General features: G+C 40.3%; 2 protein-coding genes across 2 annotated transcripts in view; both read right to left on the bottom strand.

Annotated features, from left to right (window-relative positions):
• Window positions 1-538: 538 nt before the first annotated feature.
• On the bottom strand, window positions 539-3,795 carry star (steroidogenic acute regulatory protein). Its single transcript, XM_042488423.2, has 7 exons — window positions 3,562-3,795; window positions 3,243-3,350; window positions 2,915-3,042; window positions 2,545-2,703; window positions 2,009-2,193; window positions 1,765-1,858; window positions 539-1,147 (listed from the first exon to the last, which is right to left on the bottom strand). The coding sequence occupies exons 1-7, from the start codon at window positions 3,623-3,625 to the stop codon at window positions 1,028-1,030; spliced, it is 858 nt and encodes a 285-aa protein (XP_042344357.1). The 5' UTR covers window positions 3,626-3,795; the 3' UTR covers window positions 539-1,027.
• A 5,410-nt stretch (window positions 3,796-9,205) lies between these two features.
• Window positions 9,206-19,527, bottom strand: part of grk5l (G protein-coupled receptor kinase 5 like) — a 29,781-nt gene continuing 19,459 nt past the window's right edge. Inside the window, exons 4-16 of the mRNA XM_042488043.2 lie at window positions 17,124-17,201; window positions 16,640-16,737; window positions 16,423-16,515; window positions 15,266-15,329; window positions 15,036-15,176; window positions 14,749-14,939; window positions 13,660-13,697; window positions 13,408-13,497; window positions 13,100-13,308; window positions 12,875-13,012; window positions 11,580-11,717; window positions 11,342-11,473; window positions 9,206-11,237 (exon numbers count right to left, since the gene is read on the bottom strand). Coding sequence (XP_042343977.1) covers window positions 11,154-11,237; window positions 11,342-11,473; window positions 11,580-11,717; window positions 12,875-13,012; window positions 13,100-13,308; window positions 13,408-13,497; window positions 13,660-13,697; window positions 14,749-14,939; window positions 15,036-15,176; window positions 15,266-15,329; window positions 16,423-16,515; window positions 16,640-16,737; window positions 17,124-17,201 — 1,494 coding nt within the window. The 3' untranslated portion in view covers window positions 9,206-11,153. The remainder of the gene's footprint in view (window positions 11,238-11,341; window positions 11,474-11,579; window positions 11,718-12,874; window positions 13,013-13,099; window positions 13,309-13,407; window positions 13,498-13,659; window positions 13,698-14,748; window positions 14,940-15,035; window positions 15,177-15,265; window positions 15,330-16,422; window positions 16,516-16,639; window positions 16,738-17,123; window positions 17,202-19,527) is intronic.

Here is a 19,527-nt window from a genome sequence, read left to right as displayed (position 1 = left end):
AAAGAAAATGCGTTGTTACAAAACATTTTGGATCAACTCACAAAATAGGAAAAAATGTTGCACAACTGGCAATAATGGAGGACAGAGTTCCTGTTTTGGATTAAATCCACTGTTACTCGATCGCAGGGAATGTGCTGCTGGCTCACGCCAAGCTGCTCGTTCTGCTGCTCTCCTCACACATCTGAATGGCCAAACACCTGCTCGTTTTGGCAAACTCTCAGTCTGAAAAGCCACCAAGGAAAAGGAAGACATATTTTTATGAACTACATTTCTCATGGTTTAAAAAGAGCTTTTATATCCATCCATCTTCTCCATGTCAAAGTGGAATTCCTCTGAAGTTTCCAAGAGGTTTTCCGTTTTGCTTGTGTGTCTGTGTGGCCAAAGGTGTGTGGATTATGTTTTTATTTGTTAAAACACAACTGTTGAAATGTTTTATGAGCTTTAATTTGAGGACAAAGACAGAGTGATCATTCTCCAAACTGCTTTTCCAGCAGCATAATAAAAGCTTAAAAACACAAATACCAATATCATTGCAATCTTTTATTCACTTGGCAGTCATTGTGATGTAATGCATCTGTGCAACAATAATAAATAAAATGCTGATATAAAAGTGCAACTTCACAGCAGAGGAAGGGGCAAGTGTTATCAGAAGGAAACAATGTGCAGTTTGTTACACATTTTACTGCTCACATTGACTCAACGTGTGTGCCAACATAGACTGGACTGATGTGCATGAATGTGTCAGAAACAATCAGGCACACAATGTGCAAGATGCAAAATTTCATGACAGGTTTTCTATCAAGAGGGGCAAGATAAACACACATTTGCCAGCTGAAACCAACATCTGTGCTCAGATTTTCCTAAAATCTCAGACAAGCATCATCTTCGTCCGATCTCCTCAACACGCTCTGGATTTTTGTATTGTTTCAGCAGTTATAAGCAGATTCATATGATTTTTTAATGAGCATGGGGTCGCTCCGCTGCCACTGTTGAGTGCACCATGCCAAAGCTCAAGAGGCATCTTGTGTCAGCAGGCGTGAGCCATCTCCATAGAAACATTATTAGCCATCCTTTGCCTGAGGTGGTTGGCAAAGTCCACCTGCGTCTGAGAGAGCACTTTGTTGATGATTGTCTTTGGTATCCAGCCCTGCAGACGACAGAGACAAAAAAAAGACAAAAACAATGTTAGATTGGGACTATTTTTTTTAAATTTTGTGTTTACACAGTTTAAAAGGGGGGCTATTATGCCTCTGTTAGAACATGTTTGCATGCTTTAATGTAAAAAAAAAAACAAAAAACAAAACCCACTAAATTTTCCTTAAGCTCTCTGTGCTGAAACCACTATATTCATTCTCTGTCTGAAAAACTCAGTTTTAGCACCTTTCTAAGTAAGCCCCCCTCCTGTGATTGGTCAGCGTTTCAGTTTTCATCTCTGTATCCTCATTGCAGCTGGGGAATGACTTTAATGGAGTATAGCAGCACTTTATACTGTGAAAAATCAGCAATAAAAGCTTCAAAACCCAAATCTGTACAACAGTACATGTTCCAGCAGAATTATGAACCACAGTCGTGGAGATATACCCCAACAATGGCGACCAAAATTACAATTTCCCTTGACATTAGCATGTAGCTACATGTAGGAGTGTAGGTTACATAATATAAGCACTTGTAGTAATGAGTCTAAAAGTAGGACAAACTGTTGAAAACAGAGTAAGTGCAAATCAATGTGGTTACTGTCAGACATAAAACAGAGCAGTCAATTACCTTTAGATCTAAACTTAGTAACCAGGTAAACTTGGTCTTTTTGGGGTCCTCAGCGCAGGGTTTCATCACTATACAGGTTGGCCCATTCTCTGCTCTGAAAGATGTAATGATTGATTACAACATCAGTTTAAAAGCGTATCCCTTACATCCATTTCATACTAATAGTCTGATCCATTTACTTCTTACATAAATGCATGCACATATCACAACTAATAAATAATTTCCCCCTCAGTTGGGAACTCACCTCACCACTCCCCTCTGCTCGGGCATTTTCGCGTGCTGAGTGGACATTCCAGCCAGGAAGCACGTGGAGCCCCGTCGCTTTGCACAGCGGACACTAACAAAGTCCCTCGGCCCCACCAAATTGCCTGGCGTCTCTGCAGAAACCTCATGGGTAACCATTGTGTCTTGGCCAATCTTCTGAAGGATCTGTGGGATACAATCATGAAAATCTGTCAGTGTTCTTGGATATGATTTATGTTCTGTTGTGAAATGTGAAACAGAATTTTATGTAGGAGAAAGGGGATGTTCATATTCAGGGATGGGCTGTAGTTCAGGAGCCAGAGCGGATCGTCCACAAATCAGAATACTGGCAGTTTTATCTCCGGATCCTCCAGTCTGCATGTTGAAGTATCAAGGCAAGATACTGAACCTCAAAGTGCTCGTGAGTGCATGTGAATGGTTAACTGAGTAGTTGGTGGCACCTTGTATGGGGGAGGTGTTGACTATAACATGTAGTTACTATTCATATTTCAACCGCTGGTGCTTCCGCTTTCTTACCTTGACCTGTTTAACATTTGGGTTCCACTCCCCCATTTGCTCCATATTTCCCACCAGCTCTTCATAAAGATTGTCAGGATGTTGCTCCAACATCACCTCAAGCTTGAACACCTTCCCAATGTCAGGTAAGACCTTACTCAGGACTTTGTCTCCATTTGCCTGAGGAGGGGTGCAAAACAAGTACTGAAAGTGTTCACATGTTACCTATCACGTTTGCTAACATATCCAGTGGATAATGTCACAGTATCTATTTTTATCAAACCTGTAAATCAAGAGACCCACACCTTTGATCACAAGGTGGCAGCAGTTGCAACTTTTTAATTCATACATCAGTTATTTTCCATTCTGTGTGTCATGTCTCAGTACTCACGGCTACAGTTTCAATGGTCCAGCCGTCCTGTTCGCCGAGGATGCTTATGGCCTTCTGCAGCGCATCTTCACCTTGCTTCACATAAGACATCTCCTCCTCACTGTACCTTTCCTCTTCAATCCGAGAACCTATAAAGTAAAACATGTCAGTCAACTTCCACTATTATGTTTCTGTATTTTTAGGATAAATACCACACAGGGGAAACACTGATGAATCTGTTCACTTCTTTACCAAAAGCTCTTATAATATGCAGTATCAGCTGATCAGTCTGGTACTCCTTTGCAGCATTATGTCTATCCATCTCAAATGATCACATGTAACTACTCACTGAGGAGGGAGCTTCGTCGGCGGACCTGGCTGATCCAGTTACTGGGGCCTGGACCTGCCAGTCTGTTCAGCTCGTGGTGAATGGCCACCAAGGCATTCTTCCTCAAACCTGGGAGACATGGGGACAAAAATGCAGTTATTACAATTTTAATTCAATTGATCACACATGCAGTATATTAAAAGAGAGGAAACAAGAATCACAAGAAAATAACAATATAACTTTTTGCTTTATTCCCAACCGCTTCTATCCTGCGCTCCGTGCAGAGCTTCACTGAGAAAATGTGAAAAGGTAAGAGCGCTCAATGCCAGTCTAAATTCACCTGTCATGTTCCTCATGTGCCGATAGGAGATGCCAGCACACAGTTTGAAGGTTGCAGGCAGCATTTTCCGTTACAGGAGTTTCTTGCAGCTTTAAGCAAAGTAGAAACGTGTAAAAGTAAGTAGATCACAAAGATCCAATATCTGGCTGAGTTGTAATACTTCTTGAAAGAAGCAAATCAACGGCTGCGAGTGCTGCAGAGAGGACTTGGATTTCTATCTGCGGAGGTTTGAAAGTGACTGTATATATAAGAGAACTGCCCACAAGGCCGTCGGGCTATCACCACGTAGATAAACACTCACACATCACCTCACTGTTCCAACGGCCATGTCGCCAAGGTTGCCTTGCGGACACGACGAGCATGTCTCAGGCTCTCACAAACATTGTGTCAGATAACGTCCAGTGCTCGGGGCCCACTGCACACACACACACACACACACACACACACACACACACACACACACACACACACACACACACACACAAATGCTAACACATTCACAAACATTCTCATACCAGTGGGTGATAGACAGAGGTCAGCGGGAGAGACCCTGAGTGACTCATTCATCCTTTCATGATCCATTACAGCCTGAACATTTGCTGGAATTTGAGAGTGAAAAAATGGAATTGACTTTTGCTTGTTTCTTTCTTGTTAGGATCGATATGTCAGTACATGCATAATGTCACTATTACTAATTGTAAATGACTAGCCATTTACACTAGTGTCATGTTTATTTAGGGTCATTGAGACTTTGGTGTCAACTGAATTTTTTCTTTGAGGTGGCCAGATGGAGCCATTGAAAATCTTAAGGTGTCACGCAAAAACCAAAAGCCATAACTGAATTTCATACATTTGATCATGTTGTTGAAATATATATTGAAAATATTGAAATATATGATTAGACATTGATAGTTACCATATGTTCTTTGGTGTTTGCTTTGTTTTTAAGGTTTTGAATGGACTTACCGCCCTACCATTAAATGATTCCATACAGAAAAAAAAACAATAATGAAATAAACACAAACTAGGGGAGACTGTAATATACAGAGGCGTGGGACTAAATATAATCAAATGGTGGTGTCTGATGGAATAAACTACCGGTACATATTAGGGACTGTGACAACTACTTGACCTTAAAAAAAACCCCTCAAATATTGGTCGAAAACAAACCAGGCATGAACACATACATACATACAAACGACTTTCTCCTCTGATGCCCAGTCCCGGGAGCTTTTTTGGCTTATTGTGCATTGTTACTGTTCATTGTAGGTAGTTCTGTTATTTTAATGTAATGTGTTCATTGTAATGTATTGTCTGTCAACTATTTATGTGATGTACTATGAAATGTCTGTATAACTAGTTTCTTATGGTATGTGCCTTAGGACTATGGATAAAATTTAATAATTACTAATTCTATTTTCTAATTGCACTAATTCTGACACATTTACATTGATGCTTACTGCTGATTAGGTAATTAATGTGCACTGTTCTAACTCAATAAATAAAATAGATTTAATAAATAAATAAATATATAGGCTAGTTGAAAATTGTGACAATATGAGAGTTACGGAATTTTAAACTGATATACTTTGGTTTCTTATTTTACAGTTAATATTATGGATTATCTGTTGGCATAGACTAATACTGGAATAGCTAACATTTTGAGTTTAATTACACTCCTGTTTTAATGTGTATTATAGCTGCATATACATGTGTTAGGTAATTCATTGTTCTTCAGATAGACTGGATGTGCTTTTCATTAAAAAGACAAATGACTTTTGATTTGAAGGAGCACATTGATTTTTAAGTGATAGTTCAGATTTTTTGAGGTGGGGTTGTTTGGGTTACTTTACATAGTCAGTGTATTACATACTGTAGATGTCAGCCGGCACGCCCCCAGTTTGGAGAAGCAGGCTGGAGTCTGACACGGAAGCTAGGCAATGTACAGCTGTGGATGGGGTCCAGCAACAAGATACATTTTAGCCACCAAAAAAAGTCTAACCTAAAAAAATAATGTTATTTTAAATGTGTGCTATATTGAGAGTATTTTCTCTTTACAGTCAGTTGATTGGGAAACCCTCAACGCCTTTGATATCCTATTTATGCTCATGTTAAAGTGACCAGACTCTATTTGGAAAAAAGATGATTTTAACATGCAGAACAAGGGAGCTGCTGGTCTTCCGCTGCTTCAATTACTTTGTGTTCGTTATCGTGTGACTTTGATGAAACTGAACTGACACTGTTTTAAACACTCAAGTCACACAATAACACAAACAATCTAAATGACTGAGGTGATGGTAGACCATAGCTCTGCGTTCAGTGATGTTGACTCTCACTGGCATCTCAGAGCGGCTGTTGCCCCCTCCTGGACACCCCTTTGGGGCGTCACTGTCTTTTACAAATTAGAAAATATTCTTAACCCTGTTTTATCAATTTGATTGACTCTCTTATTTTTATGAGAACTGCATATAAACATGATTTTGAACTGATGACATGTTTAAGAAGCTTGTTGTGGAAATGAATGTATTACTTTATACTGTATATACCAGTGATTTTTGTTGACAGTACTTTCAGTCAATTCAGAATTCTGTTACAAGAGTTTTACAACAGTTCGTTCATTAAAGGTCTATTAGGGCATCTAGCTGGCCCCAAGTGTAAGTCACATCACTATGTAGGCAAATATACTTGTCTTTGACAAAATCAATGTATATCACTTCCTGCATTACACATCGTACAAATGTATAACGTAAAATATTTTCTTTTTTGTTGATTTAACAATGCCATTTTCACAATTCATCGCCTGCAGCAAATGTGCATGTCCAGTTTGTGTCAAAGAGAGTCATTACCAGGTTATAATTTTCTTTATCTTGGGTTTTAACAAGGTCAGCAGACTGATATTTTAAGTAGATTATTGTGAAGGAGCAGATGGGGGTTACATTTTTTTTGCTCAAGGACAATTTGACTGGAGACATGACACTGCAAAATTGAGCCTGTAATCTTTTAGCTGAGAAGCGTACCCCAAGCATTATTTTTTAGATTGTTTTTGTGTCTGTGTGTTTTCATGTTTTGATATCAGCTCTGTTTTTTTTATTTGCAAATAGACAACAGACACATCTGATACAGAAAAGAGGGTATTGCAGCAAAAAATCATGTACAGTACACTCAATCAACCTGACTGTAAAAGCTGAAGTTGACCAAAACTACTCAGTGAGAGTTTAATATTGTTCAAAGTGGCCATGTCTGTTGTTCCATGGCAGTAAGACCTGTCGAACACATCACATTTAATACTGACATCCTAAAATCTGCCTCATCATTCGGCTTCAGCCTCTCTGTCAGTGAGATTAAATTATGCAGGAACTTTTTCCAAAAGGTTCGCTTAATTGTCAGATGGCGCACTGCTAATAACATGTTTTTATCAAGCTGCTCATATGTTTTGACAACCTTGTGTACTCTGTCCGAGCACAATCCAAACTATCTAAAAGCAATATTGTCTCAGCGAGATGCACGTCAAACATGCACTGAGTCAACACATGACCACAGGAATGGAGACCTGTCAGGAGAGTAGGAGGCCATCTGATTAGTGGACAGACAAAATAAGAAAACAAATAAATCTCAAAGAAAAACTGAAGTCACCTTAACCTGCAACCTCGCGTCCCTCTGCTGGGATGGCAGGAATTATCCATCAGTTGCTCTGGCCTTCTACAGGGTGAGTTCTGTCATTTAATATGAGAACGCACAGGCCTAGTACTATCTGACCCATTACTCAGCCACTATGGACAAATTGGACATTCATGTCTCTTGTACTGTAAAGCTCAGGAGCCAAAGTGGGTCATAGTCTTGTTTCTAATGGCTCCCATTTGACAAGAGCAGCATTATGTTTTAATGAGCCTCAGTCCCGGGGCAAACTGCACTTCTCTAATGTGGATCCTAGACTGCTGAAGAACCTGGGGAAGGTTAAAGAGTCTTTCCTATGAAAAAGTGTCTCTGGAAAGTACGTGCCTCTTTAGCTTCTGATGTGCAGACAAAAAAATCATTACTAAAAAAATGATGTGTGTTACAGTCTCACCATCCTAAGAGGTCTGTTGGGTTTGAAGACATTGACATGTTTTGAATTGTTCTTCTTTGCCTTAAATTGCATAAAATAGTTTTTAAGAGTGTTTTTTGAGCATGAGGAAAAGATGTTTGTGTCCATAGGTCCTTTGCAAATGTCACCCAGAGCTGGCTCTCTGTTGTCAGACTGTTGTTTAAACTAAAGCATTCAAAGTACTTGAAGTAGGCACTTTAGTTTTATTTTATTTTGTATTTATTAATTTTGTCTTCCTGTCCATAAATCCTAATTTCTGGCCTGAGATGGATACCCATATCTCATATTTTAAACTTCATAATGCATGCAATGCAGTGCATGGTGCATGAATTAACGCACCATGGATTAATCTTCTTTCCAGAGATGTCCAGTTATTCAGCTAATAAATGTATGAGCTCTAAAAGGTCCATTGTGTTTTATTTAGGGGCATCTATTGACAGAAATGGAATGTAATAATGTAATATTCACAGCTATGTTTATGTTTTTTTTCATTAATTTATAATCACCTGAAAATAAGAATCATTATATATCTAAATATGGAGCAGGTCCTCCCCCATCAAACCCACCATGTTGTTCTACAGTAGCCCAGGCAGTACAAACCACTGGCTCTAGAAAGGGCCAATCGTGTTGGTGTGTCAGCCACTGTAGTTCACCTACATACTTGACCTACAGGACGCATTCTAGTTCTGCATCTTCACCACCTGATGCTCCTAAACCCTACACACAAGGCCTTTAAGGGAAAGATTTGTCTAAAAAACAAAATATGTACAATGAAACACTTTTTCATTGCTGTGTTAGTCACAGTTTTTTTTAAGGTGAAATTCTCTTTGTGCTTCAACAGACTGCTTTCATGCTGAGCTGTGGTGGAGGAATAGTCACACAAAGTGGGAGTTTTCTGCTAAACACTGTAACTTTGGAAAACACCCTCTTGATAAGTTGAACTGAAATGGCAAAAGACTCGCATTAGCTTGGGCTGAATTTGGGATTATATTTTGCTGTATGGATTTTGTTCCACATAATATCGCTCATAATTACAGCAATCGCAAATGGTTTCAATATATGTATAGGAATAAGAGCATTGTTTTTAGGAAACACTTGAAAAAATGTGAACCAATCCTTATTAACAAATCCCAGTTTTAGCCTTAAAGCATATTTATATTTGCCGCTAATATGATGCCAGCTATGGAAGTCATGTTTTTCCTTAAATTGTAATTAAAAAAAAAAAGTATTAGGGTCTATGATACAATTTTCCCCCTCAGGTATCCCCAGTAAGATCTTGTATTTTGAAACACTCTCACTGGTAATATGGTAACGTTATTACAGTATTGCAACAGTATTACTGCAAAACTATACAACAGCAGGAGTCACTGTAAAGACGAGAGCTTTGTTGTCTACTCTTTCTATGCATGGAAAACTAAAACAAAATGGTGAGTAGGAAAATAAGATCTCCAATCATAGTCAAACACATCCAAATGTATTTGATTATGAAAAAAAAGATAATGTTGCGTGGTCACGTGGACGGAGGAGACAGGGAAATAAAGAGTCATGCAAACTGCTGAGTACTCAAACTATAGCACAGAGTTTATTGGGACTTGAAGGACACAGTGGGTTTGGCTTTCACATGCACTCAGCACTTTGCTGTACATCACATTAAGAAGGAGAACTTCCTCATCCACTCTCTCCCCCTCACTCCTCCTTCCCTCCGCTTCCAACAAAACTGTGAGTCTGTGTGTATGTGTTGAAACAAACAGAGCATGACAATCAGAGAATAAACAAAGTGCTGATGTCTGTGTGGGTATTGTCTGGGAGACCATGCTAACAAGGAGGCACTTCAGTCTGATTCTTTTTTTTCATATCAAGTATGCAGCGAAAAAATGAGAAAAAAACTGGTTTGGGCGACACCGGCAAGGACGACTGAAATTACTGCATGGACCAGCTTTCATATATCACATAGGGAAAATACCACATTCTTAAAAACAAGCAGAAGAGAGCGAGCTCTACCTCTCTTTTTAATTGGCTGTGCTGCGAGAAGGCCACTTCTTTGTGTGCCGTCTTCCTCTCCTCCTCTGCTCTGACATGAATGAACTGGACTGATTACAACAAAACTCAGATGAGATAAACCTTTCACTTAGCTGTTGATACCCTGTGTTTTCGATTACGTTTGGGCTACAAATCAAGAGGAAGACCCTTTAAGTTAGTGAGGCATTTTGAAGAGCATTAAGTGTAAAGGGGCAAAAATATAAAACCTATACATATGACAATGGCTATGCAGCAACATCTTTAAATGGAAAAGGCATAGGGAGAGCAAGAACACTTTAGATTCGGATGTAGAAAACAAGCGGCATGTGACAGTATCAATACAACAATGTGCCTTAATGGTCAGAGGTAAAAACATTTTAATTTGGTGAAGAAACAGCATGACATTTTAAATTGTGCAAGTCAGGCTGAGTGCATGTGTTCCTCTCCACCCTGCAGGGGACTGTGCAGAAAAATTGAGCAAAAAAAAAAAGAAGAAGAAGAGATTTCTGTTTCTGTACAGCATATTAATTTGTTTCCACATAATGTCAAATATAAAGTGACACTGTAAACCGAAGGAGACGTCTGCGTGTTGTATGGTATACGACGGTAACATCAGTGGAATGAGGTATGCAGAAGCGAAAAAGGGATACAGCTGTCCATACTTACACTTGTCCATGCAATGAAAACACAACACGACTCTCACAATTCTGTATGTCTATCTGATTGTGTATGTATGTGTGCTTTAAGCAGTATGATATGTCTGCCAGGCTCATATTTAGAGAAAAGTGTATAAAACGGATCGGATCCTCGTGCGGTTCTAAACGACAGCAGAAAACCTTTCAAAAAAAAAGAAAAAAAAATCAACATGACAACGGTATCACAAAACTAAACTTTAATCTTTGGCCTGAGTGTACGCAAGGCAATGTACATTATGTGTTGAGGTTGTTGAGGTGATGTGTTCTGAATGTTTCGGAGTGATCTGAGGTATGGGAGGTGGAAATGTCGAGAAAGAAAGTTGTACAGACGGTGACGCTCAGAGATAGATGAGGAAATACAGGCCATAAAGCAAAGGACTGAAAATGAGTGAAAAAGAAATTCCTTTTCTGAAAAAACAACAAAAGAAAATTCACCAAGACCCCATCTTCTATTTCCTGTGGTGGTCTTTATTATACAGTGGATCCCCTGAATATTAGCTATCCTTTTCCTGTTTTCGTTGTCGTCAGTGGCTCTGTTCTATAGTCCGACAATCCTGAGGGTTTGTCCAAATATTTCCAAACGTCTCTGCAACATTGACCATCCCACTACAAATGCCCGGGGTCTCAGGGCCTGGTCACCCCCCTCCCACCCCCCATGGGCTGACCATTTAGGCTTTTAGACAGGCTGTCTCCGGCTGCTGCTCAGGCCCCGGCTGTGGACCAATCAGCAGCGGGGAAGCCCCTCGAGCTCCTTCCCTTTGTGTGTGTGTGGCTCCCACACTGTCACTGTGCCACTAGGGGGCAGAGTTGGACATGGAGTCCACAGAGTTTACACTGGAAGACTGCACGCGGCTGTGGGAAATAGACACCTCAGGGTGCTGCAGAGAAAGACAGAGATTTGTATGAGTTTGTTTGTGTGTGTTTATCTGTGTGTGTGTGTGTGTGTGTGTGTGTGTGTGTGTGTGAGAGTTTGTCGACTTACATGCCTCCTGAAGATCCTGTCCAGCAGGCTGCGTCTGGGCGGCTCTGGCGGCTGATTCCAGTCCAGATCCGGAGGTCTCGTCCCTTGAGGCCCAAAGACATTCAAATCTCTGAAACACTCAGTTTCTATCATCTGAATGAGAGGAGAGAGAAGAGAATTGGTGACCTTTGCTGAGTGAGGTCTTCCAGCAGTTATACAAACTCCATTTAAAGATGTCATATAAAGTGCACACACTTACCTCATTCTGCCATGGGATGGAAACACTGCCTGTAGCAAATTTGGAGTAGAAGTCATTGTCAGTTTGGTCCAAATTTACTCCCTTGACTGTGGAGAACTGCTCTATGTCCAAAACGTCCTTACAGTACACTGCCCGAGGCTGGAGAGGGCAATGACCGCAACAAAAGACGCGGGGTTGAGAGGAAAAATAGGAGAAAGTTCATCTAAACACATCATTTATAATCGTGTAGTGCTGCAGTGGCCATTTTGGACCATTTAAAAGGGTTCCCACACATTTTCATGGACAAAATTTCACAACTTTTCCATGACTTTTCATGGAATTATTTTGCTCCACTTGCCCAGCATTTTGAGTTTCAGCTAGCTGGCATACATGAAGGGACAGACAGATAGAAGGGTGAAAATAATGAGATGACTTTTTCAAAACTTTCAATGATTTTGACTAACCGTGCGTTCACACCAGAGGCGCAAGTGCTTCGCGCGGCATGTTTACATTCAAAGTCAATGCAAAGATGCGCAGAGGCGCAAATTCATGCCGGGCAGCGCGATGGACGCCAAAACTCGTATTCGTGCAAATTGAAATTTTTCAACTTGAGTGAGAATTTCACGTGAGGCTGTGTTGCGATAGTCTGTCAGTTGAGATTTTCTAGACGTTTCCGAGACACAGAGCTTTACTCAACATCAGGACTGTACAGAGACAGAACAAATAAGGACCTGAAGGACTCGGAGATCAGCGAGCAAAGCTATAAAGTTACATGGTAAGCTCTGAAAATACACCTGTGTCTTGTGTAAGCTATTTTTTGTCTTTTATTGTGGGAATTAAACAACAGAGTGCATGTAATGTGCCGTGACAGTCTGATAAATAATAAAGAGTGTTAGCGTCTTGGCTGACTCTGCTTTAGGGCACAGAGCCTTCGTGTTTACATCCAGCTTTCTGTTGTATTTAACTGCAAACCACGTTAGCTGTTAACTGCAGCTCATAGCTAACATAAGCACAACCACAGCTGCTAAGGGCGAATTTTCATGAGTTTCAAAATGCTCCAAAAATATACAAGCGACCATGTACGAGCTAGTAACGCAATGCAATTTTTTTTCGCGTCTGGTTGTTAATGCACAGTAACGCCATGACTCTTCCAGGCCTGGAAAATGTGATAGTGAAATTCCATGACTTTTCCAGGTTTTCCATGACTATGGGAACCCTGATTTCAGGTCATTACTAAACTCAGAAAAAGTTTAAGAATTCATTTTGTGCGCAGAGAGATTGATTTAAACATGCATCGTGTACAGTAATACACTCACATCAGGCACAAACGGAGGCTCTACTATTCCAGCCTCCAGCCTCTTGAAGTTGATCTTTTTGAAGAATGAGTGGGCCTTCACGCCCGCTCCTCTGTCTGCCAGGCACCCCAGCCTCTGCTTAGGGTCTTTGGTCAGCAGCTGGGTGAGCAGAAGCAGAGATGAGTCATTAAATTAATCATCATTCAGTCATCTCTACGTACAAAACATTGTGCCATTGATGCTTACCATTCTACAGATGGCCTTGGTGTCCTCTGTAAACTTGTCGTTGTACTCCTCCTCTTCCTCCTGCACCCTCCTCTCCACCTCCTCCCTTTTCACTCGCTCTTTGCGGGCGCGGAATGGCGATCGCCCGGCGGTCATCTCGTAAATGAGACAGCCCAGCCCCCACCAGTCAGGACTCATGCTGTATTTTTCATTGTTTATCACCTCTGGAGCTGAAAGAAAAAGGAGAACGGGTTTTTAATGGTTGAACATTGGTACTTAATCAGTTAAATTTACTTATGGAAATGTAATGCAATTACAGTGTTTCTTACCCATGTAGCCCACAGTCCCCACCCTGCCTCTGATGAGTTCTCCGTCAGGCACTTTGATGGCCAGCCCCAGGTCAGAAATGCGGATGTGTCCTGCAGCATGACAGTGATGAGCATGATAACATGAGCATGATGTATTTCATTTACTCAAAGTTCGGTGGATTATGAAGTGTTAATGTAATTTGAAATGGTGTATCAGCAAAAAAACTAAAATGTTGTGCAATGCAATAACAAGAAATCAAAGCTGAGCCTCACCATTGTCATCTAATAGGATATTCTCTGGTTTCAAATCCCTACAAATAACACAGAACACGAGTGTGTTGTGAACATTCAACAAAAGTATTGATTCACATGTTAAACATTAAAGCTGTAGTTGGTAACTTTTCTAAAAAAAAATCTTTTTGTCATATCTGCTGAAACTGTCACTACATCCACATGGCAGTACAAGAGACAGATAATGGTATAGTGATGATAACAGTATCATTTGAAACTAGGGCTCGATATTTCTCCAAAGTTAGGCTAAATTTTGTTGATGGAAAAACAGCATGTCCCTTTCACAGGGGTCCTTTGACCTCTGACCTAAATATATGTGAGTGAAAATAGGTTCTGTGGGTACCCTTGAGTCCCCCTTACAGACGTGCCCACTTTATGCTAGTCCCATGCAGTTTTTTTTGCTGTCATTTGATTTCTAATCAGACAAAGTGGTAAGAATTGCATCATCACTTTGTCATGGACTTCAAAGCGGTTTTGTAATGCAAAATAACTGATGTGATGAAAAAATGTGATTAATTGTGATTAACTATTGAAATTCTGTGATAAATTGCAATCAAAACAAATTATTGTTTGGCTGCCCTAGTTTTTAGTGAGATATTTCTGTGTACTGTTTAGCTGTAAAATGAGAAAGTTGGCTGCCATGTTGGAAATCACAGCCCACCGGCAGCACAAACTGTCTCATTTTCCAGCCAAACAGTACACTAATATATGTTTCTAAAAACATTTAAGGCGAAAAATAGACCATGCAGAAACAGAATCTTATCATAGTTCATAAGTCGTGATTGACATGATTGACAGCTGCGTTAAAGACTCCTCAGCCCTGACTGGTTGATTTTGTTCACAGAAGTGCTATAAGGCAATACAGGAGACTATATGACTTTTTTCACAGATTATCTATTTCATTTTGTGTGAATACAGTGACAGTTTCAGCAAATATGAAAAAAGTGACTTTTTATAAAAGTTACCAACTACAGCTTTAAACCATAATAAAATTAATATATTTTGAGAATTTAACTGGGCCAAATTACATCTCTAAATGCATTTAAAAGTGTGCAATATTCACAATGTTACCTGTAGACGATGGATTCCCTGTGCAAATGCTCCAGTCCGCAGCAGATTTGAGCAGCGTAAAACTGGACCCTGTCTTTCTCAAAGCCCGGGGTGCCCATGTTGTAGATGTGAAACTTCAGGTCTCCTCCATTCATGATGGTCAGCACCAGACACAGAGCGTCTTTGGTCTCATATGCATACGCCAAGCTCACCTAGGAGAAAGGAAGCACATGTTAAATGGTGCATAAGAGACTGCAGATGACACCAAGCATATTGTGCTGCAATGCTCCTCTTTCACATTAACTCACAACAAAGCGACTATTGACTTTCTCTAAAATCTGCTTCTCGTTGAGCGCCATGGACTCCCCTTTCCTCTTCTTTATCCTCTTCTTCTCCAGCTTCTTGCAGGCGTACATCTTCCCTGTAGCTCGAACCTGGCAGGCACACACCTGAGCGGAAAAAACAAACACGCACATTGCAGTCATTCAAATCGCAACACTTGTCATCAACATTTATCACTATCATCATCTTCTCTTACCTCTCCAAATCCCCCCTTCCCCAGCACTCGGTACTGTCTGAACGTGTCTTTAGTGATTGGTTGCCTGACAGAACACAGACACAGCAAAATCCATTAATAGACGCTCATATAGTATTGATTAGGACTGAGATGCTATCAGCGGAACTCAATACCATCCTGAGTCTGTTTCCTGTACAGAGGGTGGGGTCTCTTGAACGCAATTTCACTTTCCAGACACGGATATAATCAGGGCTGCTCTAAAAGCCTGCTGTTTACTTCTAACTGCCTTTGATATACACTCAGCATGAAATATTCTCCTGTCTAGGGTCATCATAGAGTCTCTGAAGTGAAGCGTGAGTCCAAGTCGAGCGCTACTTTTACTTTTAAAGTAGTACTTTTTCCTCACCTGTTAAAATATTACAAGACATTTAACCAGGGACACTCTGTATGCACTTTTTAGGGCAATAAAGTGTTGGTATTAGGAAATAACTATGTTTTTTTGGGTTTTTTTTAAAAAACTATTTCAACTTAAAAGCCACTCTCAAAGGCCGAGATAATAATTGCTGTAAGCATTGCTAAAGGCAATAACGCTCAGTGACAATTTTATTAGGTACACCTGTTCAATATAACGATATCTACTACAACAGTTCTGCTACTGAGTCGACTGAGGCCCATAATGTTCTATTTTCATAGAGGTGTTAATTCAATTATATGATTTACCATCGAGGTCAAAGTTAGTGGTGATGTTGCATTATTTTTGAGGTGTGTCTAATATTCTGTCACAGGTATGTACATAGAGAGGACAAAAAAGAGAACATTTCTTGATATGATGTAGTCCTGTGCAAAGGCTCCTTTAAGGGTGGAGTCAGTAATTCTAGACAAAGATGATGTTGATTTTTGAACTCAACACTCAAAACAAATACATCCCATCCTGTCAATGCTTCTTCAGAAGCTCTGTTTTATCATGCCTCTCACTACCTCTGTCTTCCTCTTTACACATCCACAGAAACTTTGTGAAGGTAGAATCAGTGGCAGAGCTGTTCAAGTGAACTGCATGAGATGACACAAGTGTACCTAATAAAGTTGTCACTGAGTGTATACTCTAACCTATATAAACTTGTTGACTTCACCTATATGGCTTTCCACTGTAAACAACTTATATGAACTTATTTGCATACCTCTCCAGCATCTTCCACTGCAGGAATCTGTCAAAGTACATGCTGTTCTGGTAGTCCGAGAACGGAGCTCCGCTCAGGTAGTCATGGACGGCCCTGATCCAAAACACAACAGTTACAGCTGAGCATGAGGTGCGATTTAAGCTCAGATCCAGTTAGCAATATCCGCTCTGTTTGGTACATACATAACAAAAGAGTAAAAAACAGAGTGGCAACTCACTTGCGGCAGTTGCTGAAGATCTCCTTACATGGACTGAGTTCGAGGTTCTCTCTGCACTGGTCTGCAAAAACCTCTGCTATGTCGACACGCTGAGGTGACTACATCAACACATGTAAACACACACAGTGACATATGCGCACACACATAACAAATACATTACTTTTTATTGCTCACACTACATCAGACTAAAGAGAAACACACATAACTCCTGGTAGAGTATCAGTACATTATGCACATTCGCACTGTGCAAACATCACATTGTTATTTTTGCACATTTAAAGTGTACTTTGAATTACTGCACCCTTGTAAGTAGCCTTGTGAGTGTTAGGGAGGCTTTCATTCGGCTGTAACTCAACATTATTGTCTGCATTATCCACAGGATTCTGACATCAATCACTTTAAAAGGTTACTAAATTTACTTTTACATTAAAATGTAAAAAAAAAAAAAAAAACGTTGAAAACTGTATCAGATAATGAAACATACTTGTTTTGAGAGAAAAGTCTTGATGATCTGGTCCCCTCTGCTTTTTCTTTTTTCATCAGGTGTTACCTCATAATCTTCCTAAAAATCAAAATGAGACACATCATTAATAATATGCTCTACAATTTTTAAATTGAGCATCATCGATATCAAAAGATAAAATGAAAGTACTCATTTACTTCATCTTGTGTGCACCAAGACCCACTCCTATCGTAGATGTAGTTAATTATTTATGAATGCCACTTCATAATAAGTCACCTTTCTTAAAGATAATGGTTAATAAATAAATAAATGATTTTATATCTGGTGAAAGACATGAATAGCTCTTTTTCCTCTCTCCATTCTAAAAATAGTCTACCACAAAAACAGGTATAAAATGCGCGATTTTCCTAAAAAGCAAAAAACAATGGATAGATTCATACAGTAATCCCTCTCAATCATCACTTAATGACCAGAAGTGTGTGAAGGTGTTTAAATCTTTCCTTGTATTTTCTTATTTTCTTCTCACTTTGCTGTGTTGTTTAGCCTACCTTTAAGTTAATTTTGTCTGTAGTGCCCAAAATCACTAATTTGCCTCAAAGGGCTTTAAAACACCCTCTATCCTGAGACTCTTGATTTGTAAAAAGAAAAAGAAAATTGACAAAAAAAAAAAAACAACCTAAGCACAACTCAAGTGTTTAAGTCTCCAGAGATGAGGAACGTGTTATTTAAAAGTATATCTTCTTGAAATGTATTGATGATGATTGATGATCCTTTCTTTCTCAAAACAAAATGCCAAATTTCTGTCAAATTCTCCCTCTGCCTTTAATAAGATAAAAAAAAGTATAGTTTGTTTTTTTTAATTTTTATGATGCAGTAGCTGCTGTTTAGTGTTGACGAGGACACACACCACTCACTTTCTGCATCTCTGCGTGTCGCTGTCACTCTCACATAAACATATGCTGCTCTTGGATCAGCGTTTCAACATACGAAAGCCGTTGGCCGTTACACGCGGGACATATTGGACATCTCACAGAGGCACTGACATGATGAGCGCTCTGACGCATTTCAGCCAGCACTTTTAACTTCTCAAAAAAAAAAAGAGGAGGTGGGGAAGCAACATGGCGCCTGTGCTGCACGCTGGCCCGACTCTTTCTATCAGTGGCTTTTTTCCAACATGGTTCTGTGTTGCCTGGCAACCACACAGTAAACACAACGGGATTCCTTGAGGTCCTGGAGTGTCACAGTGTGTCACACCAGCGTCACCAGCTTTCCACTACAAAACACACACACACACACACACACACACACGTATATATTCAGTACATACACACATAAGCCAGGAGCTTAAGAAAAAACAGGCTTTAAAAAGCTGCAGCGTCACTGACACTTCAGAACAAAGCCAAAAGAAGTCCAGAAGTAAATACACACTGCATATACAAACGTAAAAATATACTGAAAGACGTGATGAGAGAAAGGAAGAGAGGGAGTGAAAGAGGAGGAAAGAGCAAATTGTGATTGCTGCCAAGTGTTGATTAACTGAGGCTTTGTTATCAGAGGCTCCAGAGAAATTACACACACACACACACACACACACACGCGCGCACACACACCGTAAATGAGCTGTCTGACTCCCACCCTTTGCCGGTGGGGGGTCAGCCAAAGGGAAAAGAAGACGCCCCTTTAGCCTTTTGGAAGCAGAGGGGATCCAACACACACAAACGTATGCATACAATTGTACACACACACACCTTCTCATGATGTAAGAGGAACCACTGGAACCCCAAAGCACATTCCTTCCTCTGTTATACACACCGAAACACACACACACACACACACACACAATCCCCCTTCCTCCGAAACGGTCATGTTCATGCTTTCTCACTTCTTATTGCTCAGCACACACACACACACACACATATAAATCATTTCCTTGTAAATCGCACTATAAACAAACTAACATATTCTAGGTTTTTTAATAGTTTCTGGAAATGCATGATGACTAGATTACATAATAAAACAGTTTCTAGTAAACCTCGTAATGGCAAAGGAATCACGTCATTTAATCACTTGAAATATAAGCACCTGCTTGGCTGTAATCGCCCTCGGGCCTGCTTTATCGACAGTAAAGTATACGACTCAACACCGAGCGTGGCCTCAAGAGTTGGTCACATGGACTGTAGAGTTAGCGCCAGCATGTGTTTGGGAAGGGTGTCTGTGAGTGGTTTCCTCCTCGCAGAGGGTGACGGTCATTTTTAGGGCTCGGTGGTTGAAGGGGGCAGAAAAGGGTGGGGGTGGTGTGGGAAACAATGCTGTCCTTTCTGTCCTGTCACATGCCCTGCAAAGATATTCTGGGCATTGATAAAGACTTAAATGTGTCATGTGGGAGCTATTCCGTCTAGACGCACGGAGAGAGATTGGAGGGGGG

The sequence above is a fragment of the Plectropomus leopardus genome, chromosome 4 (assembly GCF_026936395.1).
Source record: "Plectropomus leopardus strain MGB_pleo_1.0 chromosome 4, ASM2693639v1, whole genome shotgun sequence".
Classification (NCBI taxonomy): Eukaryota; Metazoa; Chordata; class Actinopteri; order Perciformes; family Serranidae; genus Plectropomus; species Plectropomus leopardus.
Note: the sequence above shows the minus strand (reverse complement) of the source record. Positions and strands in the feature narration are given on the sequence as shown.